Here is a 27,309-nt window from a genome sequence, read left to right on the forward strand (position 1 = left end):
TAGCTTCAGGATTTTGAATTGGTGAATATTCATGATGTGTGGAAAAGCATAATACACACCACAATCTCAATCACACAAAATGGGATATTGTGTATATATGCACACAACCTAGAGGGACACGTCCAACTAAGCTTCTTGTGAGTGGATGACTTTGTTCTTTGCTTGTGTTTTTTTTCCCCTGTAATGTACAATTTACTTTTAAAAAATAAAAATTATTTTAAAAACCTGTATGAAGTAATTGCTTGTGAAATGAAGTTAGCACACTCCATAGAACCAGTGTTCACATTCCTTGATGAAGTTCTCTGCCTTCTTTCCTGCGATGGTAGCCACCACCTCCTGTTCTTCAAGGTCATCTTTCACTTACGTGGTTCCACGGGGGGCTAATGCCATTCTGTCCATAATGTCTTTTCCACAATGGTTAACTTGGCAAAAGTCATCCTTCAGGGTTCAACTCAAACTCTATAAGTTTTTGAACAGTTTTGCCTGTAGGAATCTGACACATCAAAGTATGTCCTTTACTTTGCAGCTTCTAACAACTTTTTTTTTTCCCCTTGGGTGCTGGGGATGGAACCTGGGGCCTCATGCATGCTAGGCAAGCACTCTATCACTGAACTATATCCCCAGCTGTTTTGTTTTCTTTCTTTCTTTCTTTTCTTTTCTTTTTTTTTTTTTTTTGGTTTCTGTAACTCTTTATTAAATGTAAAGTTACAAACCAACCATGATCTCTAAGCCCAGCTGTTTTCTTGTATTTGGAATCCACTTGTGTTAACTGAAAGTCTATTGAATTCATCTTAGATTTGAATCACTTTTGCAACTACAAGATGCAGCATAATGTCTGGTACTTAGCAGGTGCTCAGAAAATGTCTGCTGAATACAGGAGATAAAGTCCAGCTTTCTGAACTGTTCTTGGATGACTGAATAATGACTTGAATAATAGTCAAGGCTTCTGAGGTGGGAGGTTTCTATCTTGGTACAGGTCAGATAGCACCACTCATCCCAAAATCAGGCACAGGAAATATCTTCTAATGGAATAGCTGAGGAGTTCTTAAATGTGGATGTAAGGTTTAAGAAACAGTGGCCTCCAAATGTGGGAACATAGTGTATTTCTTGGTGTAACATGCATGGGTAGGGAACCCCAGGGCAGGTGGAGGAGGCCCTTCCAGATGCTTTCCCAACTGAACATCAGGCCTGGACCCAGTGTTCTCTCCTATTGATGCCTCTATGTGATGGTGTTGCTGACTGACGTGGCTTCAAGACTCTGGTCTAGCAGGTGTCCACTTAGGTTAAACACCAACATGCTCCATACCAGTCTAGGACTGGTTTGCAAATCCACCAGAGCTGGAGATAAAAGCTGAAGCGTGGCCTCTGTAATTGAAGGTGAATTCACCCATAAAGATCTCCAGGAGAGTATGACTCAGAAAAGATCTAAGAAAGAAGGGCAGCTCACAGAAAGGTAGTCCTGGAGTCCTACAGCAAAGCTAACCCTCTGTAGATGACAGCTAAAAGTACAGTTGGTCCAAGAGGGCCAGAGACATGCTGGGATCATGCCTCTACTAGCAATATATATTCCTAGGGAAAGAACACTGGACAAACATCAGAGGTCTCAGCTCTAGTACTAAGTTCTGTCACTGGCTGGGGGCCTTGACTGACCTAGTCTGGGCCTCCGTCTTCTCACCCCTTAAAATAAGGGGTTTGTTTTGGCTCATTGATGGGGCTTGCCTCTCCAGATCAGATGCTAGGCCTTTCATGCTAAGAGCCACAGCCAAGTAATGTGATGCATGGCACTTTTGGTTGTAAGGTGACGCCAGCTAGCCATTGAGATGATATGATTATGTTAAGATTTGCATTCATATGGATATTGGACTCCTGCTGTTCACCTCGGTTGGGACTCCTGGAGAGTTCCCATTGGTTGGGGAAGTACAGTAGGAGGGAATTCCGGGGGAGGAACTTGTGTTCCCGGTTCTGGTAGAACACGACCGCATGGGTGGACCGGCTTCTTCCCGGACGTGTACGGGGTATTGGCGGCATTTTCAAAAATAAAGTTTTGTTCCTGCTTGAGTGGCTCGTGATTCTGTGCCCAGCCAGACTGCGGCAATTGGTGGCCCATACGGGGAACGCCTGAAGCTTGGAGGTGAGTAAAATTGCTCGCCCCTGAGGGAAGGCGACAGAATGGGTGACCATTTCAAAAAACAATGTGTTCTTGTTTTGATTTATTTTGTTTTTGTTTCAAGCTCCGTAGCCCTAGAATTTTCTCAGGCAAACTGGGAAAAATGGTTGGCTCAAGGTTTGAAGTTATTCGGCCCTGAGAAAGAGAAAATTGATACAGCCATTCTCTGTGCCGTTTTTGTTTCATTCTGTTTCGGCTTTGTTTTATGCTATCTTATTGGGTTACATTACCTTTATAGTAGATTAGAATCTAGTAAAAAACAAACCGAAAGACTGTTAAGTAAATTGTTAGAGGTCCAGACTATGGTAGAAAACATGTTAGGTCAAGCAAAAGAGAAGGTCTCTCGAGCTAGTCAGAAAAATTTGAAGAAAGAAAGCTTAGAGGAAAAACAGCCATCAGGTGGAGAATTACAACAAGAGGCTGCTACTAACTCCGTTCTATCACCAGAGGGCATAATTCAACCAACAGCTCCATCTACAGCTGAGCGGCCCTCAACTCCCGTAGTTGATGGACGGAATCCTGAGGCAGGACCCCAAAGATTAGCATGCCCTGTACTTGAGCAGGCAGGAGGGCAACGAATTCACTGTGCTTTAGATTTCAAAACAGTAAAGCAATTAAAGGAGGCTGTAACAACATATGGTCCGCAAGCACCCTTTACCATAAGTATGGTCGAATCTATTACCAACTTGGACATGACACCAGCAGATTGGGCTAACATGTGTCGATCTGTGCTAAATGGAGGACAATATTTGTTATGGAAGGTTGCCAATGAGGAATTTTGCATGGAGACAGCTAGGCGAAATGCAGCAGTCGGTTACCCTCAAAGAAATCTAGATATGTAATTAGGAAAGGGACCTTATGAGGGTCAAAGACAACAAATTGAATATGATCCTGGCGTATACGCACAAATTGCTGTAGATGCAGTTAGGGCATGGAAAACTTTACAGGGGCATGGAGATTTACAAGGTCAATTATCGAAGGTAATACAAGGAACTAATGAACCTTACGCTGAATTTGTAGATAGGCTTATTCAGACAGCTTCTAGAATATTTGGAGATACAGAACAGGCAATGCCATTTATAAAACAACTGGCTTATGATCAAGCAAATCGTTGCTGCAGAGAGGTCATTAGACCATGGAGACATGAAGATTTAAACACATATATTAAATTATGTAGAGACATTAATGAACAAGGGCAAGTCTTAGCAGCAGTACAACAGGCTTTAGATGCCAGGCCAAAAACATGCTATAATTGTAATCAAACAGGACATTTTAAAAGGAGTTGCCCCATAGGAGGAGGGTTTAACAAAGCTAGGTATCAAAGGAATAGAATACCGGGTATTTGCCCACGATGCCATAGAGGGAGACATTGGGCTAACGAATGCCGTTCTCAAACCACCATAGAGGATATTCCGTTATCAAAAAACAGACAAGGACCAAGTATTTACCCACAATATCGTGGAGAAAGGCATCAGGCTCCATTGCCAAAAAACGGACTGGAGGGCCCAATGCCCCGGGGCCCAAAACCACAAATATACGGGGCAATGGAGGAACCCAGCAGCACCATCAAGGTAGTGCCCAGGACGCATTATCCATTAAATCCCTCATCAGACAAACTAGAGGGAGCGCAGGGTTGGACATCTGCGCCTCTGCCAGAGCAGTACTAACTCCAGAGATGGGAGTTCAAATCATTCCCACAGGAGTAAAAGGACCTCTTCCCCAGGGAACAGTAGGCTTATTATTGGGACGCAGTTCTTCTACACTAAAAGGACTTATGATAAGTCCTGGGGTAATTGATCCCGATTATGAGGGTGAAATAAAAATTATAGCTAGTTCTCTAAGAGGTATATCAGTAATTTCACCAGGAGATAGAATAGCACAGTTATTAATAATACCCAGCCTGCATGATAAATTTTCCAGTTGTAATGTAGAAAGAGGTTCCAAGGGATTAGGCTCCACAGGTGTAGATTGGGCTATGCTGTCTTTAAATTTAGATTCTTGCCCCATGCTAAAATTAAATATTCAAGGACATGACTTTAATGGGTTACTGGACACAGGTGCTGACCTTAGCATTATATCTCGTCAAGAATGGCCAAGACATTGGCCATTACAACAAGCCACTCAAACACTTCAAGGCCTAGGACTGGCAACTAATCCCCATAGAAGTGCAATGGTATTAGATTGGAAGGATCCTGAAGGATGTGAAGGAACTATACAGCCCTATGTATTGGACCATCTTCCTATAAATTTATGGGGACGAGATGTCCTAGATCAATTAGGATTGACATTAACAAATAACATCAATCAAAATGCACCCACTATTATGGCTAGACAAGGTTTTAGGAAAGAAAAAAGATTAAGAGAACAAGAACAAGGTATGACAGCACCAATTCAAATAGATCAAGAAATAAATAAACATGGATTGGGTTTTCAGAAAGGGCCACTGAGACAATCAAAATTACTTGGAAATCAGAAAGACCAGTGTGGGTTCCTTAGTGGCCCCTGACTAAAGAAAAGATACAAGTAGCCCATGACCTGGTCAAACAACAATTAGCGGAGGGACATATACAACCTTCCGTATCTCCCCATAATACTCCCATTTTTGTCATTAAAAAGAAATCTGGTAAATGGAGATTATTGCAAGATTTAAGAGCCATTAATAATGAGATGGTTATTATGGGGCCTGCTCAATCAGGGATTCTCCAATTGTCTGCTTTATCAAAAACCTGGTATGTTTTAGCTATAGATATTAAAGATTGTTTCTTTTCAATTCCAATTCATCCCGAGGATAGTCCACATTTTGCATTTACTATCCCTGCACTAAATTATGAAGGTCCTGATCAGAGATATGAATGGAAAGTACTCCCTCAAGGGATGGCTAATAGTCCAACTATGTGTCAAATTTATGTTAACAAGGCAATCCTGCCACTTAGAAATCAAAATCCTGAACTACAAATATTTCATTATATGGATGATGTGTTATTGGCACATAAAGATAAAAACACATTGCTAGAATTTTATGCCACACTTACAAATTTATTAAAAAATTATAATCTAGAGATAGCAATAGATAAAGTACAATTAAATCTTACAATTAATTATTTAGGAGTTCTATTATCCTCAACCATGGTCCGTCCACCAAAAATTCAAATACGAGTAGGTCAACTCAAATCACTTAACGACTTTCAAAAGTTATTGGGAGACATAAATTGGATAAGGCCTTATCTAGGCATACCAACAGGAGAGTTGGGACCTTTATTCGATATTCTAAAAGGTCCATCAGATCCAAATTCACCCCGCATGTTAATGCCTGAAGCAAGAAAAGCATTAAAAATCATTGAGACATATATGGAAAATATGCATTTGGATAGAATTGATATAAGTTTGCCTTTATTATTTATTGTACTACCAACAAAAAATATTCCTACAGGAGTATTTTGGCAAGAAGGTCCATCATTGTGGATACATTTATCTTATTCTCCTAACACTATTCTTACTAGATATCCTGAGGCTGTAGGACAATTAATACTCAAAGGAATAAAAGCAGCAAAGGGAGTGTTCGGTATTTCTCCCAATAAAATTATTACTCCATATACTATGGATCAAATTGATAAGTTAGCTAATGAGTTAAATACTTGGGCAATAATCATGTGTAAATCTAGTGTTTCATTTGATAATCACTTACCATCTAATCCTTTGTTGTCTTTTTGGTCTAAGCATCCTGTAGTTTTTCCAAAAATGACAAGAAAAACCCCTATCATGAATGCTCCAAATATATTCACTGATGGGTCAAACAATGGTACAACAGCAGTAGTTACTCCTGATCAAACTTTTACATTTTTAGTACCCAAACAATCAGCTCAAAAGGTAGAGCTTAATGCAGTATTACAAGCTTTTATGATGTTTAAAGATTCTGTATTTAATTTATTTTCTGATAGTCAGTATGTAGTTAATGCTATAGTATCCCTTGAAGATGCTGGTAAGATTTCCCCTTCCTCTACTGTTTTCTCTTTGTTTTCCGCTATACAAAGTCTAATCTGGGAAAGAAAAGATCCATTCTTTATAGGACATATCAGGGCACATACAGGATTGCCTGGAGCCCTTAGTTTGGGCAATGAACCAGCAGATAAATCTACACATGACATACATATTTTCTCCACAATAGAAGAAGCTATAAATTTTCATAAAAGGTTCCATGTCAATGCTAATACTTTACAAAAGCGTTTTAAAATAACTAAAGAACAAGCCAGACATATAATAAAACAATGTCAAAATTGTGTGACATTTTTACCACAAGTTAATCTTGGAGTCAATCCTAGAGGACTGATACCTAACCATATTTGGCAGATGGACGTCACACACTTGCCAGAATTTGGAAAATTAAAATATTTGCATGTTACAGTTGATACTTCTTCCGTATTTTTGATGGGCTCCCTTCATGCCGGAGAAAAAACTAAAGATGTTATAGCTCATTGCTTACAAAATTTTGCCACTGTGGGCGTTCCAAAACAGTTAAAAACGGATAATGGTCCTGGTTATACTTCTACCTCTTTTAAACAATTTTGCTCATCATTTGGCATTACTCACATAACAGGAATTCCATACAATCCACAAGGACAAGGCATAGTTGAAAGAGCTCATCAAACTATTAAAATGTACTTATTAAAACAAAGGGAGGGAATTGGAAAGGGGTATATATCCCCCAAAGATAAACTTAAAATAATGCTTTTTACTCTAAACTTTTAAAATTTGGATTCATCAGGGCTTAGTGCTGCGGAAAGACATTTGCATCCAAAAAATGTACATAAGCCTAACGTACTTTGGAAGGATATTCTAACAGGACAATGGAAAGGTCCGGACCCAGTGATAGTCTGGAGTCAGGGCTCTGTCTGTGTTTTTCCACAGGAGGAACAGCAGCCGATTTGGATTCCAGAGAGGTTAACCAAAACAATTTCTACAGACCAAAAGGAAGATGATTTGACTCAAATCCATAACAGCTGATATCCAGAACTCCAGCTTGGCTATTCTTACATCTGCGACAGTGATTAACCAGGATGCTTTTTTCAATATCTATTTTATTATTGCTTTTTCCCACATCATAAAGTTCCATTTTATTTTTGAGCTCATACAGACCTAGATTAATGTTTTTCTGATCAGTTTTATTTATTTATTTATTTATTTATTTTTAAAGATAGAGAATTTATTTTTTTTTAAAGAGAGAGAGAGAGAGAGGGAGAGAATTTTTTAATATTTATTTTTTAGTTATCGGCGGACACAACATCTTTGTTTGTATGTGGTGCTGAGGATCGAACCCGGGCCGCACGCATGCCAGGTGAGCGCGCTACCGCTTGAGCCACATCCCCAGCCCTCAGTTTTATTTTTTGACTATGGAGTTTTTAAACATTGCAATGGAGATTTCACCTAGGTAAATCTACAAGGCCTTTACTATTGTCTTATGTGTTGTATGTTACGTGTGCACATTTCTGTTTTGTGTTGTATGTCTGTATGTGCATATGTCCATATATCATATATGAGGAGCGCTCATAAATATATGGATCCAAAATTTTTTTTTATTATTCACGTGATTTTAATGGTTTAATTTAATTTGGGTAAACAGCTGTTGAAGATTGTTTTAATATGTGTACAAATAAGCAGGTTAACAGATCTGTTTGTTTACTTTCACCTTTCCTTTTCATTATATTTAATAATTCTGTTCAAGATAATGTAAATTGTTCTAAAAATTGTTTTCTTAATACCTGTTGAAATGTTACATTTTTTTTCTTAACATCATTGTCAAAATCCCTATTTTCATCCCAATGCCGGTGAAGACAAAGATGAAACCAAACTACAACTTCTTCAATAATTATCACAACAAACTGTATAAACTGATGCATCAATGAATAATAACTCAACAAGTAATGCTCAATCACTGAGTCGATTTATTTTGGGAGGAAATGGACATATTGATAGATTCCTCCACTTTGAACTGCTTACAAAACTTGCCTGGACTATGTATCACTTGTATGCATTGTGCTCTATTTGTTGATACAGCGAATTGTGGTAGTGCTGGCGTATCTTTGCTGATGTGTCACCAGTGATGCAATTTTTCCTAAAGAGCCGTCTATTGACTTGATGTCGTGGCATTTCTGTATCCTCCTCCCTTCTACTAGTGATGGTCTAATTTTGGGGGCCAACTGAGGTGAGGCAAAGAACCTCACCCCCCCACCGGCAACAAAGCCAAATTTGGGGGCCAACAGAGGTGAGGCAAAGAACCTCACCCCCCCACTGGTGCATAGGCCTATCCACAGGTATGGCTATATACTGGACCGGTAGTCAGTGACGGGTATGATTCAATTGCAGTGGTATCAACCTAAGACAGGAGGCTGACGCCTAGAGGTCAGTTTTCCGATGACGGGTAAGAACCATATGCTGAATTGGACATACCTAACAGGCACGGTCCCTAGCCACATTGCCTGTTGCTTAATTAAACAGAAGGGGGCAGATGTTAAGAGCCACAGCCAAGTAATGTGATGCATGGCACTTTTGGTTGTAAGGTGACGCCAGCTAGCCATTGAGATGATATGATTATGTTAAGATTTGCATTCATATGGATATTGGACTCCTGCTGTTCACCTCGGTTGGGACTCCTGGAGAGTTCCCATTGGTTGGGGAAGTACAGTAGGAGGGAATTCCGGGGGAGGAACTTGTGTTCCCGGTTCTGGTAGAACACGACCGCGTGGGTGGACCAGCTTCTTCCCTGACGTGTACAGAGTATTGGCGGCATTTTCAAAAATAAAGTTTTGCTCCTGCTTGAGTGGCTCGTGATTCTGTGCCCAGCCAGACTGCAGCACTTTCAAAGCCAAAAGTTTCATCAGTGAAGAAGCCAGGACTAGAAGCTTCTTTTTTTTTTTTTTTTTTGCTTTTGTCTTGTTTTTATTGGTTAGATATTTTCCAGAAGAAATGAGTGGGGGGGTGTGTGTGGATTTCCCATCTCATGGCAAGAGTCTCCCGGGACTCAATCCTCCTTGTCTACGCTTTCCCTGAAGATCCTTTAGAGATTCTCCACTGCAAGATGGACCGATGTGTGTGCTGCTGCAGGTTTGACAATCACCCAGGAAAAACAACCACCAAAAAAAAAAAAGTTCCAAATCTCCAATACCATCACCTTTGTCATGGTTCCACCATCCTTGGGAAAAGGAAGTCATCCAAAAATCTGCATATAAATCAAAGTCCTTGTGTGGCCAACTGGTCAACCCTGGTCGGTCTGGGGCACACTGGCCAACTGGTCAACCTCTTAATGGTTTCACGCCCTCTTGAACTCTCCAAAGTTTTTTTCAACTTTCCCTTATGGTACTTGTTGACTATCGGTCTGGAGCCGCTATTTAGCCTTAGATGGAGTTTACCACCCGCTTTGGGCTGCATTCCCAAGCAACCCGACTCCAAGAAGATCCTGGCCCAGCACTACTGGCCTCACATGGTCCACGGGCTGGGCCTCGATCAGAAGGACTTGGGCCCCCCACGAGCGGAGCTGCGGAGTGGGTCTTCTGAATGCCACATTTCCCGTGCCTCACTGAGGGGCGGGGATTCGGCACTGGGCTCTTCCCTGTTTACTCGCCGTTACTGAGGGAATCCTCAGGACCAGAAGCTTCTAAGTGCCATTCTCTACTAAAAGGAAGAATGGACTTGTAAAAATGGCTAATTCTAGGGTGAGAAAAAGTACAAGATTGTTCTGGAATATCTTGTGGAAGAAAACAAGAAAGAGCTCAAAGGATGATGGGTACATATCTAAAGAACGCTAGAAGCCAGCATAAAGTGACTTCCATTGGCCAAATCCGACAATTTAACATCAAAATGTAGAAACAATTTAAATAGTGATACAAATTATAACACATAGAATAAAACAGGAAGTTGTAAGTCGCATTCTGATATAAATAAATGGATGACTGAAGAGTTTGATGAGAAAGGAGGTGTTTTTCAAAGTACCATCTCACAAAATACTTATTAAAGGGCATAGGACAAAATCAACAGAGTGAAAAGACAACTTGAGGAATGGAGAAGATGTTGATAAATTACATATCTGATTAGCAGTTAATATGCAGAATATATAAAGAACTCATAACTCAACAACAAAATAGGCAAAGTACTTGAATAGACATTTTTTTTTCAAAGATGGCTTAGAAATAGCCAGCAGGCATATGAAAAGATGCTTAACATCACTAACATCAGAGAAGGGAAAGAATTGGATAATGGAATTTCAGATCTGCAAGATGAAAAAGTTCTAGAGATCTGTTGTACAATAATGTTAATATTCTTAATATCATGAACTTTAACACTTAAAATGGCTAAAATGGTAATGCTATGTGTTTTTATCATAGTTAAAATAAATTTTAAAATGTTTTAAAAAGAAATAAGCAACAAGAGCAACTTAACATTGGAGACACTAGAAGTTCCAGTGGCACTGGAAATAGCCAAGTGCAGTAGGGCATGCCTGTAATACCAGAGGCTTGGGAGGTTGAGGTAGGAGGATCACATGTTTAAAGCCAGCCTCAACAACTTAGCAAGACCCTGTATCATAATAAAAAAGGGCCAGTGATGTGGCTCAGTGGTTAAGGGCCCCAGAGTTCAATCCTTGGTTCAAAAAAGAAAAAAAACATTGAAGATACCATTTTAATACAACATTCAAAGTTAATATCACAAGTGATAAAACAAATCCTGTGCCATCTGATAAGATGCAGTGAAAGAAGAAAATTACTTCTGCAGTTTTCTACCAAAGATGCAGAAACTAAATCTAATCATGGGAGAACATCAGATGAATCCAAATTGAAGGATATTCTACAAAATAGCTGGCCTGTAATCTTGAAAAGTGTCAAAGTCATGAACATCAAAGCAAGATTGAGAACTATATTAGAGAAAACCAAAGAGACATGACTACTAAATGCAATGCAAGATTGTAAACTTTGCTATAAAGGACATTATTGGAACCACTAGCAAAATATGAATGGGATTTGAGGATTAGATGGTCATAATGTATTGTTAATTTCCTGATCTTAGTGACTATATTGCAGCTATGCAGGAGAATATCCTCATTTGAAGGAAATAAACATGAAACTATTTAGATGCAATGGTGCATTAGGTCACAACTTACTCTCAAATGATTCAGGAAAAAATATTTTGTACTCTGACACCATCTTTTTCTAAGTGACATCATTTCAAAGTTTATAAATTATATTAAAAAAAAGAAAAGAAAAATGTCTGTTATGTTCTGTTAAGTAAAACCCCAAAATGTGTATAACACTGTATTATCCTTTATGGTAGCCACTAGCCAATGTGATGACTGTTTAAATAAAAATTACTTAGAATTAAAAATTCAGACCTTAAATTCACACTAGCTACACTTCAAGAACTCAGTAGCCCTATGTGACTAGTAAACATGCAGGTATAGAATATTTCAATCATTGCAGAAATTCTATCAGCTAGCAGTGATATAGCATAATGTTTTGGTAAAAATAAATGCAAAGAGGGATTATGAGTATGTAAGCTTTTGGAAAGATTATGTACCAAGTGGCTAATTGGGTTATTTCTATGGGATGAGATTAGATGGGTGAAGTAGCAGAAAACTCAGTTCTCATTATATATATTTTAGATGATCCACAATCCCCTACTTAATTTATTGCAGTAGTGTATAGTTTTGCTCTGGAATCTACCCTAAAGGTCAGGTATTGAAGGCTTGGTCCCCAGCACAGCAATATTCAGAGGTGGGTTTTTGGGGAAGTGACTGGATTATAAGGAATCTGATCTCATCATCGGATTAATTCATTGATGGATCATAATTGAATGCACTATTGGAAAGTGATGGAAACTGGAAAGTGGGGCCTGGTTGGAGGAGGTGGATCACTGGAGTCATGCCCTGAAAAGGTTCATCTTCTTCCTGGCCCCTTCCCTTCTTTCTCCTTCATGGCTGCCATAAGGTGAATAGCCTTCCTCAGCCACAGCCTTCTGCTATAATGCTCTGCCTTGCCTTAGGCTCAAAGTAATGGAGCCAGCTGATCATGGACTGAAACCTCTGAAACTTGAGCCAAAATAAATCTTTCCTAACTGGAAATCCATGTGTAGCAAAATGAAATAAAACCCCTCTCTCTCACCCTGCACAAAACTCAAAGTGGATCAAGGACCTAGGCATTAGCCAAGGGACCCCGCACCTACTAGAAGAAAATGTAGGTCCAACTCTCCATCATGTTGGCTTAGGAACCAAATTCTTCAGCAAGCCTCCTAAAGCACAAGAAATAAAAGCAAGAATCAATAAATGAGCCGGGCGTGGTGGCACATGCCTGTTAATCCAAGGGGCTCCAGAGGCTGAGGTGGGAGGATTGCGAGTTCAAAGCCAGTCTCAGCAAAAGTGAGGCGCTAAGCAACTCGGTGAGACTCTGTCTCTAAATAAAATACAAAATAGGGCTGGGGATGTGGCTCAGTGGTCGATTGCCCCTGATTTCAATCCCCAGTACAAAAAAAAATCAATAAATAGAATGGTATCAAATTAAAAAGTCTCTTCACAGCAAAGGAAGCAATTAACAATATGAAGAGAAAGTCTACAGAATGGGAGAAAATATTTGCCATCTGCACCTCAGAGAGAGCATTAATCTCCAGGATATATAAGGAACTCAAACAAACAAATAACCCAATCAATAAATGAACCAAACAGGCACTTGACAGAAGAAATAAAAATACGAACAGTTAACTAATATATGAAAAAATGTTCAACATATCTAGCACTTAGAGAAATGCATATTAAAACTACACTGAGATTCCATCTCACTTCAGTCAGAATGGCAATTATCAAGAATTATCAAGAATGTTGGCAAGCATATGGAGAAAAAGGTGGACTCATGCATTGCTGGGGGGACTTCAAATTGGTGCAAACCACTCTGGGAAGCAGTATGGAGATTCTTCAGAAAACCTGGAATGAAATAACCATTTTACCCAGTTATCCCGTCTTAGGCATATACCCAAAGGACTTAAAACCAGCATACTATAGTGACGCAGCCACATCAGTGTTTATAGCAACTCAATTTACAATAACTAAGCTATGGAACCAACCTAAGTGCCCTTCAACAGATGAATGGATTAAAAAAGGACTATTACACAATGGACTATTACTCAGCCATAAAGAATGAAATTTTTGGCATTTGTAGGGAAATGGATGGAAATGGAGCATGAAATAAGCCAATCCCCCAAACCAAAGGCCAAATATTCTCTCTGATATGCAGATGATAACACACAACAGGGGGTGGGAAGGGAAGAAAAGTCATTGGATTAAACAAAGGAGAATGAAGGGAAGGGATGGGGATGGAAATAGGAAAGCTTAGACAGAACTGAACATAATTTTCCTATGTTCATATATGAATACACAACCTGTGTAACTCCACATCATGTACAACCACAAGAATGGGATCAAAATTGTAATGGATTATATCCTATGTATGTATAATATGTCAAAATATACCCTGCTGTCATATATATATATATATATATATATATATATATATATATATATATATATATATATACAAATCAAAAAATAAAATAAAAATAAAAAATACATCTTTCCTCCTCTAAGTTATTTTCCTCAGGTATTCTGTCACAGCAACAATAATCTAATGCAAGTGGTTTCCTAGTCAGAGCCTACTATTTCTTGGCAAAGAAGTTTCTAAAGGATTCCATTCTGTAATAGTGACTTAGCCCTCAGTACCCCTCTACCCTGTCTTCTTTCCATTTCTACCTCCTTTGGTTCCATTCTAACCACATTAGCCTTCTTACAGTTATTAGCCATGCTGAGCATGGTTTCTCTCTACTGGAACATTGTCCAGGTATCAGCATGGCTCATTTCCTCTCTGGTGTACATACCAAGGTCATGTTCTTGGAGAAGACTTCTCTGACTGCCCTTTACCAAGTAGTTAACTCCAACCCACCTCCATCTTCCACTTATCCTGATATTTCTTGCATATTTCTTGCCTGTGCTCCTTCACCACTGATCCAGCACATAAGCTTCTTGAAGCGGGGATTTTGTTCGACTCTGTGCTCTCTCTAAATCCTAAGCAGCTCCTTCTCCCCAGAGCACATCTATTGGGTGGAGTTATTCTGGTTAGAATCACCTAAGTTTTAGGTTGAGTTCTGCAGTTCCCTTAGGCCTCCCTGTCTCGGGGAGATACCCAGGAACCTGAAGGCTGAAGATCAAGAGAGACGCAGAGAACAAGCACTGGGGTGAAAGGAGGAGAACAGGCAAGCAGCCAACAGTCTCCAGGACTCTTAGAGAGGAGGAGGATACCATGCATTAGTGATCATCAAAGCAGATGATGGCAGGTACAATAACTGAGCAAAGTACAAATGCAGGATGATTCACTGATGAGAGCCTTTAATATGTGCAAGTGCTCTGCAGCTGTCATCTTTTAAACTGAGAAATGCCAGAACACCCAGGATGCTTCAACTTCATCCCTGGACAGTTTTCACAGACCTATTATCTGTATCCTTTTTGTCCCTTTATGCTTCTGATCCTCCCACTCCAGGCCTCTGCTTTATGAGGTCAACTCTGAATTCAGTGCTTTACATGGACTAACAGTGCTTTTATTATTCCCATATTACAGATGAGAAAATTGAGGCAAAGAGAGGCCACTTGCCTAACGCCACATAGCTGGTCTGGGGAGCATAGCCCAAGTCTAGAATCCCTGAGAAACAACCATCATGGCTCTGTTATGTCACTATAATCAGACAAAAGGGCAGGAAAGGGACTGGTTTAGTTGGAAGGAGGCTTCCAGAAGAGTGACGAGCAGTTCCTCCCCATGTCCACCTATAAAACAAGAAGGAAAAGTCATTAACAGTAGCATGAGTTAAGTTATGACAGAATGGATTTCCTAAATGTTTCTATTTCAAGATAGGAAGTTGCTTGGGGAAAGAGATGGCCTCAGCTTTGGACCAATATCAACACAGGTGATCAGTGGGTTTTTGTTTTTGTTTTTATTTTTTTTTTATTTTTAAATTTTTATTCAAAAAATTAATCAAAATTGCAAATCAGATTTACACACAGCTTGAAGTTTTTGTTTTTTAATAAAGTTTTAGTTTTCCAAATGTACTGTTGATTGGTCCTGTTCATGCATCTTGACCAGCAGCTGGGCATCGCCACCCTTGGTATCTCTGATATAAATTACTTGAGCTCTGTGCTTTGAAACCAGTTTGTAAGTCCTATACTAAGGAGCTCCTGAAGGGCTGCCCTGGCCAGGGAACCTAGAATCTTCAGTCTCTCAGCTGGGGTAATAATCTTAGAGTTGGGAACTTCCTCACAGAGTTTGTCATAAGTAGCTTTGTCACACAAGACTAGATTGTTGAGCTTGTCCCGAAGTTTGCCTTTGGACCACTTCTTCCTTTTGGCTTTGCCCCCATATTTGTTCACTGGGTCCTTGTCTTTCTTGGCCAACTTTCCAGCATCTTTATTCATGTCATCCTTTTTCTTTTTTTTTTTTTTTTTTGGGGGGGTGGCATCACAAAGCTTGGAGAGCAGCAGCAGCTACTGAAGCCTCGTCAAGATGTCGGACAAAAAGTCAGGTGATCAGTGTTTTTAAGCTGAAAGACCACAAGTCCACTGCCTTCCTCTGAACCAGTCTTCAAAGAGGGAGCGAGCAGAACAGCACTCACCCACAGCCCACCTCTCTAGATACCAACTCCATGGTGTCAGGAGAAGTGAGGCTGAGAGGTTCAGAGACAAGGAGATAAGCAAACCCCTAATTTAAGGTATCTAGTTTAAGGTACAAAGAAGGGAAGAGTATAGTAAATTGAATAGGAGGCACATTAGAAAGAGGGTAGAGAAGAAAAACTTCCCCAACTTCATGGGGTGAGAAAAACTTTGTTATTCTCGAGGGACTCAGCACATTTCTCCTTTCTAATAATGAAAAATTGTTTCTTCTTCTTTTTTTTTTTTTTTGCCTTGACCATCAGGAAGCTCAAAGCCAGTCTTCTGTTTTGTTTTTTAATAGGTGTTTTTGTTGTTGTGTTTTTTTTTTTGTTTTTTTTTTTTTTTGTTACCAGGGATTGAATTCAAGGCACTTAACCACTGAGCCCCATTCCCAGCCCTTTTTAATATTTTATTTAGAGACAGGAACTTGCTGAATTGCTTAGGGTCTCACTAAGTTGCTGAGGCTGGCTTTGAACTTGTGATCCTCCTGCCTCAGCCTCCAGAGCCACTGGGATTACAGGTGTGTGTCACTGTGCCTGGCAATGGGTTTTATTATTGAGAATAGTTTTAGGTTCCCAGAGAAACTGAGTGGTGGAATTCCTATATACTCTCTGTCCCTTTATGTGTACAGCATTACCCCATTACCAACATCCCTCAGCAGGGTGATACATCTGAGGAACCTACATGGACACATCATCACTCAGATAGAGTTCACTCTTAATATTGTTCATTCTAAGTGTTTAGACAAACATAATACTCACCATTAGAGTATTCAAGTAGTTTCACTGCCCTAAAAATCCTCTAAGCTTCCTCTGTCATCCCTCCCTTCCCCTTAATCCCTGGCAACCGCTGATCTTTTTGTTGTCTCCATAGTTTTACCTTTTCATAATGCCATATAGTTGGACATAACTATATGTAGCTTTTTCAATTTGGCTTCTTTTATTTATGAATATGCATTTTTAACTCTCCCCATTTCTTTTCATGCTTGATAGCTCATTCCTTTTTAGCACTGAGCAACATTCCAATGTCTAAATGTCCCACAGTTTATCCACTCACTTCCTGAAGGACATCTTGGCTGCTTCTAAGTTTTGGCAATCAAGAATAAAGCTGCTGTAAATATTTGTGTGCAGGTTTTTGTGTGAACTTAAGATTTTGAGGCCTTTGAAAAACAAGTATCATGGCTGCTGGTTCACACGGCAAGAATGTGTTTTGTTTTATAAGAAACTGAAAACAATCTTCCATCAATGAGTAAGAGTTCCTGTCTCTCCACATCCTCACCTGCATTGGTATTGTCAGTGTTTTGGATTTTGGCCACTCTAATAGGTGTATACAAGTCAGATTTTGGAGGCTGGGGTTGTGGCTCAGCAGTAGAGCGCTTGTCTAGCACGTGCAAGGCCCTGGGTTTGATCCTCAGCACCACACAAAAATAAATAAATAAAGGTATTGCATCTGACTACAACTAAAAAAAAAAAAAAGATTTTATAATCATCATGGCTAGGGCATGTAACAAATCATATTGACTTCCTCCATTTTTTGCTTGTTATGGTCTTATTTTTAGTGAAACAATGTTTCCCTTTTCACTGCCTATGGAGTTGATTGCCAAATTTAAAAGTCAATTATCACCTAATTATAAAGTCAACTAGAGCCAATAAATATACTAATGTATATCCACACTAGCTTCCCTTATTTTCTTTCTTTTTTTGGTTGTAATTTTGTTTTAAAATAATTTTACATTTAAAATTGCGACAATGATAGTTGTTTTGGTAGTTCCTTTAAAAAGTTAAAAATGGAATTACCATAAGAGCTAGCAATTCCACTGTGAGGTATACACCCAAAAGAATGGAAAGTTCAAAGAGCTATTAGTACACCTACATTCTTAGGAGCATTATTTTCAATAGCACCAAAATGGAAGTGATTCAAATGTCCATCAACGGATGAATGGCTAAAACATATGTTAATCCATACAATTAAATATTATTCAGCTATAAAAAGAAGGAAATTCTGGCACATGCTACAACGTGGATGAACCTTGAAGACATCATGCTAAGTCAATAAGCCAGTCACAAACAAAACGAGTACTACTATATGATTCACTTACACGAAGTACCTAGACTAATCAAATTTCTGGAGACAGAAAATAGAAGGGTGAGGGCTGGAGTTGTGGCTCAGCGGTAGAGTACTCGCCTAGTGTGAGCGAGGCCCTGGGTTCGATCCTCAGCACCACATAAAAATAAAGGTATTGTGTCCAACTATAACTAAAATAAAATATTAAAAAAAAGAAAGTAAAAGGGTGGATGCCAGGAGCTGGGGGAAGTGGGGAATGAAGAGTTAGTATTTAGTGGGTACAGTTTCAGTATTGCAAGAAGAGAAAAGTTCTGGAGATGGATGGTGGTGATGGCTGCACACTATGTGAATTGTCAATGCCACTGTATATTCAAAAGAGTTGTTTGGTGCTGCTGCATTTATTTAAAATATTTTTTTAAATAGCAAGAATGGTTCAAAAAAACTAAATACCCTTTGCTCAGGTTTGCCAATTGTTATCATTTGCTTATATTTTCTCTCTCTAAATACACATTGAGTTTTCTAAATAATTTCAAAGTAAGTTGAAGAAACCAAGTACTATGTGTATTTCCCCAGAACAAGGAGATTCTGTTGGAAATACAATTCTATTTTGTTCATCTGCTCAGGTTACCAAAGGTTTCAGTCTGTTTTCTCCTCTTCCTAGCCCCTGGCCCTGCTGCCCTACCTTCTTTTTTTTTTTTTTTTTTTTTTTTGGTACTGGGGGATGAACCCAGGGGTGCTTAATCACTGAGCCATATCCCAACCCTTTCTACTTTTTTTTTTTTTTTTTTTTGAGACAGGGTCTTGCTAAGTTGCTGAGACTGGTTTATACTCTAAGCCTCCTGCCTCAGCCTCCCAAACTGATGGGATTACAGGCCTGTGTCACCATACCCAGCTGTTTTCTTCTTGTTCCTGATTTTCTTTTGGGATGGTGAGGCCATGGAAGGAGAATGGGTGGGAGGGGAAAAAAGGAAAGGGTTGGTTGGGAATGTCTCGTGTACATCTTCAATTTTACAGAGGATAGTGTTGACGCTCCAGAAAACGAAGGAGCCTGGCTAAAAATCATACTGCACATGTCTGACTGCCACCTCTCACTGCCCCCTACCTCCTACTAGTGACTATCCCCGAAACCCACAGCCCTGCAGCAACCGTGGAAAACCTTTGTTCCAGCTTTGGTGCTACTTCTCAGCCAATTAGAAACTGTAACTTGGCCCTCATTGCCTGCTATGAACCAGCGCAGATCCATTCGGCAACTCAATGCCCCTGTTGCTAAGCTGTTAAGTCTTAACTCCCCAAACAGCACAAGGGCAATGGGGCCAAACGGCCTCAGGTATGTTATCCTAAAAGTGTTTCCCTGTGATTTAGCCTTCTGGAGTTAGAAAGTGACCCAACTCACCCCTAGACTTTCCATAACTGGAAGATAAAATTTTCCCATGATTATAAAAAAGGAAAAGAAGATTCAAAGAATGCTTTTGCTTCCAATCTCAAGATGGGATCTTAAACATTTCCTATAATAAATGCTGGCAATATCCCCTGTGTTTATTTTTCAAATGGGTTTTTTCATTTTCCCCAAACAGTGGAGGCTTTTAGTGCTGGGAGCTCTATTTTAGGCTGTGTGGCCTGAGCACGCCTCTCCAAGTACGACTATGCCTATTTACATATGGAAACTCATTGCAGAGGGTGAGTATATTCTCTCTAGCACAGTTCCAGGGTTGTGTGTACAGAATTTCTTCTTTGAAAACAGGTGGCTCATTTGGGATTGATGAGTAACAGTGGCTTAACAGTGCATAGGCTGCAGGGCTGTTTAACTAAGAAGGTGCCAGAGTACAGAATAGCATGTGGACTTCCCGCAAAAACTCCTGGTAGCTGAGTGAGCCAAGACAAGGCCTTTGTCTCTCTAGGCCTCAAGTCCTTCACCTGCTAAATGGGATAATACTGCCCAGCTGGTTGCCAGGAAATATTTTAAGGATAAGTGATAGGTTTTTGCTATGGTTTGGATACAATTTGAATGTGTCCCCCAAAGTTTCTTCACGTGTGGGAAGCTTGGTCCCTAGTGTGGTAGTGTGACCTTTAACAGGTGAGGCCTAGTGGGAAGTCCCTGGATTATTTGAGGGGTGCTGCCCTAAAGGGATTAAGTTAGTTTTCATGGGTTAGTTCTTCTAAGAGCAAGTTATTTTAAAAGAGAGAGCCTGGCCCCTCCCTCTTTGGCTTCCTGTCTGCTCACTTCTCTCTCATGCACATTCCCTCCTCTGTCATGCTATTTGCCACTTGACACAGACAGGGAGACCCTCACCAGTGTTGGCACCATGCCCTTTGAACTTTTGGATTCCAAAACTGTGAGCTAAATAAACCTCTTCTCTACAAATTACCCACCTCAGGTATTTCATTACAGTAATGGAAAAATGGCCTAATGCACCTCTGTAGAGTGCTTCATATAAAGCCTGGTATACACTGGGCACTCCATACCTGAGCCCAAGCCCTTCTCCTTTTTCTTTTTGTCTGGGGATTGAACTTGGGGCTCAACCACTGAGCCACATCCCCAGCCCTAGTCTGTATTTTATTTAGAGACAGGGTCTCACTGAGTTGCTTAGCGCCTCGCCATTGCTGAGGCTGGCTTTGAACTCACAATCTTCCTCCCAAACTGCTGGGATTACAGGTACCACACCTGACCCTTCTCCTTGATTCTTTACACTGTGACTCCCTGGACCCTCTGATCCATGCCTACATTAGTGGTAAGGATCTTTACAGGATGAAAACCATTTATTGCCAACATTTGTGTCAAGGGGTAACATATTTACTGCTTTTGAATGAACTTCTCTCCTGAGTAAATCCTGCTTTGTCCTTCACCTACCGATTCTTAACCTGTTCCCTGATGTGTGTTTTGGGGTGGGGGTGGGTATATTGGGGGACCCTTGAGAAATGTTGCCTCTTCTTCCAGCCCATAGTCTGCTCAGAGGTGCTCCCACACTAGCAAGCCCCTCCCTACACTGCCCTTCCCAATCTTCTCTTAAGCAGCACCCTCCCCCTCAGTGTCTATTAATAGTTGAGTGAAGACCTCTGCTTTTCCCTGCCAGCCAGTTTTTCCCCACAAAGAGGCTAATGTCAACATTAAGACATTACCCTTTCACTTAGAGAAGGATGTGGGTGAGATGTTAGCCACGCCCCTCCCAACCTCTAAAGGCTCAGTTGCCTATTTCATTGAATGGGAAGGGATTTCTGGATAGTCAGATAGATCCTCATCAAAAAGATGCTAATAACCTCTAACATGTACTGAATACTCCTGTGTGTAACCCAAATATAATGGGGGCAGGCATCAGGCTGTCCACTCCCTGCTTGGGAATTCACAGAAGCAGTAGCACCACATCACTGTAAAAGAGTCACTCAAATGTTACACATCCTCAGGCACAAACAGCTCTCTGAGGACCTCTGCAGGCTCCCTCCCACTCAAGTACTTCTGTGGCACTTTGCTCTTCCTCTGTTCTCTCTGGAGTTCCTGAAGCCCAACACCCTACCATTTTTCCTCAGCAGGGTCCTCACCCAAGGGTGCCCTTCAAGTCCATTTCCTCACTGGATACTCCCACAGAAAACATGTTCTGCCTTTGTTCTAGAAGGTTTTTCTCTCATTTTCCAGGAAGGGGAATCCAGGAATCTTGGAGAATGAAATCTTCCATCATGTTATATACATGCCACCTCTTTTAATACTCAATAGTCATTAAGTGGCAAATCTGGCAGGACCTCATGGTCAGACGCATAGCCAGGTAGCTGAAATGTTACAATAAGTGCTCTGTACAGGTTAGCTCTTCTCCCTGGCTCTGGCCATGTTAAGTCTGTTCAGAAATCCCCGGAGCTCCCTACTAGAACTTGAACTTTAGTCAGTGTCTATAGGTTCACTACCTCTCTGCCTTCTGACATCCACATGCAAGTCTGAGGGGGAAATAAATTTATATTCTTCCTTTTCTGGTTTACAGTATATAAAGAATTTTAAATAATAATAAAAAAGAACATGCTTTCAAACTATACTCACTTCTCATTCATGAAAACCACTGATCATCAAACTTGCGCATTTTTCCATCGGGGAAACTGAGGTTCAGACAAGTTTGCAAGGTGCTCAAGGGGGTCCACAGAGATAGAAATGGAGCCTGATTCCCGGCTCAGTGCTCAGTCTATTCCTTGCCAAGGGTGGAACATGCGGGTATGGGAGGGCTCCTGTGCTACCATGGCCTCTGCCAGATCCTACAGTGCTCATAAGCTAACATATGAGGTTTCTTTTTGTTTGTTTTTGTGGTGCTGGGGATTGAACCCAGGGCCTTGTGCATGCAAGGCAAGTACTCTACCAACTGAGCTATATCCCCAGCCCACATATGAGGTTTCTTAAGGAGGGAGGTTGCTTGGCACTTGGACTCTGGTGTTGAGGCTGGATGGAGAGAAGAACCCTGAGTTCTGGGCCCAGGTAAGTAAGTAATAGCCCCAGACTGAGGGCCCCCAGAGGGACTGAGGATCCCTCTTCAACTGTAACCCTACTGCCTGCCTCATTGTATCTGACCTACTTCCACTCTCCCAGGGTGCTTGATCCTCATCCTTGACCCAGGATGCCTGCTCCTGTCATGCTGTCAACCTCTGATCTGCCTCCTTATATTCCTCTCCCCCACAGTCAGATCCTGTCTAAGTGACAGAGAGGATCAGTCTGTAGCCTGCAGGTCCAACACAGCCATGTGTGTTTTGTTTGAATGACACTGTCCAAAAACAATTTGAATTAGTTGCTTATGTTTAGAAACCAATAGGAATCATCTAAAATGATGGATTTCTTGATTATCTTGAACAATCTACAGACTGGCAAGAGCAGACCTGCTTTAATTTCTGGCATGGCATCAACTGCCTGGGCTGAAGGAGCAGTTGCTCCAACTGGATGGAGAATTGTCAAATTGGGTGCCCAACATCCCATCATTCTATGGCTTCTCAGTTCTACTCCTTCATACAAACTTGTCCAACCTTGAAGGCATTTGTATTCATAACCATATTATTGACCACTTTGATTTGAGCCTTGTGCCTCCCAATCAGCTCTCACTGGATAAAACCCTCCCAACCCGAGACTCCCACTGACAGTCCACCACCCACAACAGCCTCATAATCTATTCCCTCAGCTTAGCCCACAAGTGCCAGGGGAATCTGTGCCCCAGTTGCTGCCCCCAATACCTCTCCAGACCCCTGGCCCAGCCCTCTAGGAACTCCCTTCCAAGCCCCATAACCCCCATGGTGGTCATTCTGAAAACACAGAGAGGAATCTGACATCTTTTATTGATTCTAAAGAAGGACTCCTGCATTCTTATACTGAGGAAGGAGTTCTTGGATTTTGTGCCGGGGTGCTGAGATGGCTTGGACGATCCTCAGTGGGGGGAGGCACTTCTGGGATGCCATAAAAACGGGATGATGTGGCTTAACTTTCTTGTTGACACTACACAAATCCAGAATCAGAGACTTTGGCTTGTAGATGCTTTTCTTCTTGGGCCCAACTGGGGTAAATGGTGGTATTTTGCGAGGCTCCACGAGCAGCCGTACTAGGTCCTTCCGAAAGCTATTCCAGCTGTTCTCCTTGAGCAATCTCTGGCACATGTCATCATCACTGAAGGGTAAGACAGAAGTTGAGGTCTCTAGCTAGCTCCTCCCTACTCTTGCCCTTCAGCCTTTCCTCCTGCCACTCTTTCCCATCCCTAAATACAGGAACCCAGTTCTAGCTCTTTGCCTTTCTCCAGGCTCCTGTCTCCTACTCTACCTTTCTATGACCTTCTTTGCATAGATCTATGCTTTCCCCTGCAGTGGTTACAATCCATATGCAGCTACTGAGTACCTGAAATGTGGCCAATCTGAATTAGGGATGTGCTTTGGGTATAAAACATACACTAGATTTCAGAGACTTACAACACAAAAGAATGGAAAATATTTCATGAATAGTTTTTATATTGATAAAATATTTAAATTATAATACTTTAGATATACTGAATCTAAAAATAGATTATTCACCTATTTCTTTTCATGTCTTACAATGTGGTTTTCGAAACATTTAAATTATATATAGGATCTCTAGCCATCCAAGAAATATAAATCAAAACCACAATGAGGGCTGGAGTTGTAGCTCAGTTGTAGAGCGCTTACCTAGCATGTGTGAGGCACTGGGTTCAATTCTCAGCACCACTTATAAATAAAATAAATAAAACTTCATCAACAACTAAAAAAAAAATCTTAAAAAAATACAATGAGACACCACCTATACCCACTAGGGTTGTTACCACAAAAAAGACTGACAATGTCAGGTGTGGTGGCGCATACCTGAAATCCTAGTGGCTTGGGAGACTGAGGCAGGAGGATCACAAGTTCAAAGTTCAAAGCCTGCCTCAGCAACAAAAAGGCACTAAGCAACTCAGTGAGACCCTGTCTCTAAATAAAATACAAAATAGGGCAGGGGCTGTGGCTCAGTGGTCGAGTGCCTCTGAGTTCAATTCTTGGTACCCATCCTACTCCATACCCCACTCCCCGCAAAAAAAAAAAAAAAAAAAAAAAAAGACTGACAGGAGAGCTAGAGATATAGCTCAGTGGCAAAGTGGTTACTTAGTGTGCACAAGGTCTTGGGTCTGATCCACAGCACCAAAAGTGAGGAAAAAAAGACAGTAATAAATATTGATGAAGATTGTGCAGATATTAGAATGAGGATTTTGCTGTATGGATGTAAACTGCTATGTAGCCATTTTGGAAAATGGTCTGACAATTCCTAAGAGGTTAAACACAAGTTACCATATGACCCAGCAATTCATTCCTAGGTATATATATAAGAGAAATGAAAATATATGTCTATAAAAAAACCTGTACAATAATGTTCATAGCAGTATTATTTATAATAGCTAAAAAGTGTAAATAATCCAAATGCCCATCAACTGGTAAGTATATAAATAAGGTGAGATATATACATATTGTATGACTCCATCTATATAAAATGTCCAGAACAGTCAAATCTAGAGAGACATATCATAAATTGGTGGCTGCCTTGGACTGGTCATGGTGCTCTGGCCCTACCCAGGCCTCTTTCCCCATAGAGAGTGGGGCAAACATGCATAGAATGGAACGGACTTAGCATTAACTAATTTATTTCCTTCTGAGACCACAGCAAGGGAAGGATGCTAAACTTCCATTGATTTGCCTGTGCTTGCCTACCTAAAGGGACAAGCCTAATAACTAACAACCTAGAAGGTTCTTCTGGCTAGATGATAATGACCAAGACAAAGTCAATTGTGATCCCAGAGATCCACCGAAGAAAACATGTAGAGGTCAGAATGGGCTATTAGCTAGTCCTTTTGGTATCGGTGATGTTCCAAAACCAGCTCATAACCGTTCACAAAAGCTAACAGTGTGAATTCTCTTCTCAACTCCATGTTGAATGATATCAGGTTGGTAGCTTGAAACTGGCCATGGTGGGCATATGTACACCACAAAAATCAGCAAGCCTTGCCAGTCAGGGTTTTCTCCAGCCTCCTGGAGAGCTGGTACCAGCACACCTCTAGTTTCCATTTAAAAAGTTCCCATTAATTCCAAATTTCATACAAAATGAATAATAGTATCTGACTTTGACCTACTACTTATCAAGTGTCAAGCACTTTATATTGGTTAACTCATTTAATCTCTATTTCATAAATATAGAAAGTTAGGGCTCAAAAGGGCTAAGGAACTCACTAAAATCTATGAGGGGTAAGCATGGGATTCTTTTATTTTTGGACCCAGAGTCCAAGTTGATACAGACAAGATTCCACATCACGTCTGGATGATGATGGTCACATTTGTTCCTAGTCTAAGCAGGGCAGCTTTCCAGAGTCCTCTGCCTGGGAGTTCCATTCCAATCCCCTGCCTCACTTGATGATTTCTTACGTCTTCACAGGCTTTGACACTTTAGCTCATGTGGCTTTTCACCACTCTGGGGCAACCCCAGCATTGAATCTTGTTGTTTACTTGATTTGGAGGAGCCTCTTCATTTTGGCCTTTGAGGATTCCTCTGTCTTTCCTATGAACTGAGATCTCCATTTTGTTCTACATGCAATGGCCTGGGTTGTGTATAGGTGATTTTTAGGTTTCTAGCCCATGGCATTCATAGGGCTGGTGCCTCTGCCTGACTGATTTTAGGACCTCAGGTCCTTAGTTAAAACTTAAGAGATTTGAGCTACATAATGGATATGTTTCTGGCCTGCTTTGGCAGTCTAAAAAAGCATGAGTTCAACCTGCCTGTCAGCATTAGAGATGACTAAAGCAAAGCGCTGACTTGGCAGTACAGGCACCAAGTGCTCAAACATCTGTGGAGGCAAGTCTATGTGAACTTTTTCAGAATTTCAATTCCACAAAAATTAGCTGAAACCACCCAGGGCCAGCTATCACTCGAGGAGCTGAGGTTCCTTAGATCTTTTTCAAGTAGGTCAGTCTGAACAGCCATTTTCCATATTGGTACTGCACAGAAAACAGATATGCAGCACCTCTGAACTGGGAGAAGTCAACAGTGAGTCTCCACTTGTTTTTCTCATAAAATTCCTTCAATTTTTTGTCACATAAAATTTGCTCATTATTATTCTTAAATCCACTCATTTCATTTACTTAAACATCTACTTTAGCTCTTTCCTGAGCAACAAAATCTACCAATCTTAAGGTTAGTAAGCTCATTCTGTTATTTTTCTAACGCACACTGTCAAGGTTAAACATGTCAATCTGTGCACCACAGAACATCATCTTGCAAACCTTCTGTGGAATGTGTTTCATACTTTGGGAAACAATGATCTAGTCAATTTTTTATTGTTCTGCTGATTGGACTCTGAAGTCTGAGAGGAAATGACTTGCCCAAGATCACAGAGCTCTCATATAGAATTATGAACTTATTGGACACACTGCAAGAATCTACAGATCTGAGCAGGCTGCAGTGGCACACACCTGTAATTCTCAGCAACTTGGGAGGCTGAGGCAGGAGGAAAACAAGTTTGAGGCCAGTCTCAGTAACTTAGTGAGACTCTGTCTCAAAATAAAAAATAAAAAGGACTAGTAAAGTTGCTCAGCGGTGAAAAAGATTCTACAGATCTGCCTGTCTCCACACCTCCTCTTTCTCTACCACTGGACTAGCACTTGCTTCCAACATCTGCTGGCAAAACCAGGTAAGTTTATGTATACTACCAAAGACATAGTGGTAGCATATATATAATTTTGTACTGCTCCTTCCATGTATCACTAGCTTACCCACTTAACATTCCAGTTATGGAGTCATTAAACTTATCATCTTTTAATAAGACAGGGATATTCTATCAAGGGAATGTACGGATTTTCTTACTATCTCCTTATGTGT

The 27,309-nt window shown here is 40.6% G+C and overlaps 1 protein-coding gene and 1 pseudogene across 7 annotated transcripts in view; both read right to left on the reverse strand.

Moving 5' to 3' along the window:
* Positions 1 to 13,742: 13,742 nt before the first annotated feature.
* The window catches only part of CNBD2 (cyclic nucleotide binding domain containing 2), a 62,350-nt gene continuing 48,783 nt past the window's right edge, over positions 13,743 to 27,309 (reverse strand). For 4 of the 6 annotated variants that reach the window (XM_081291111.1, XM_081291107.1, XM_081291108.1 and 1 more), the window contains one exon: positions 23,232 to 23,568. In XM_081291111.1, coding sequence (XP_081147237.1) covers positions 23,250 to 23,568 — 319 coding nt within the window. In that variant the 3' untranslated portion in view covers positions 23,232 to 23,249. Of the gene's footprint in view, positions 15,009 to 23,231; positions 23,569 to 27,309 lie in introns of those variants that run through there. The other 2 variants (XM_081291112.1, XM_081291110.1) reach the window with 1 other exon arrangement.
* Positions 15,308 to 16,051, reverse strand: LOC308647296 (small ribosomal subunit protein eS25-like; annotated as a pseudogene). The gene has a single exon. The product of its transcript is annotated as a small ribosomal subunit protein eS25-like (transcript).

Source organism: Spermophilus citellus (genome assembly GCF_964194105.1).
Source record: "Spermophilus citellus genome assembly, chromosome: 4".
In the NCBI taxonomy this organism is placed as follows: Eukaryota; Metazoa; Chordata; class Mammalia; order Rodentia; family Sciuridae; genus Spermophilus; species Spermophilus citellus.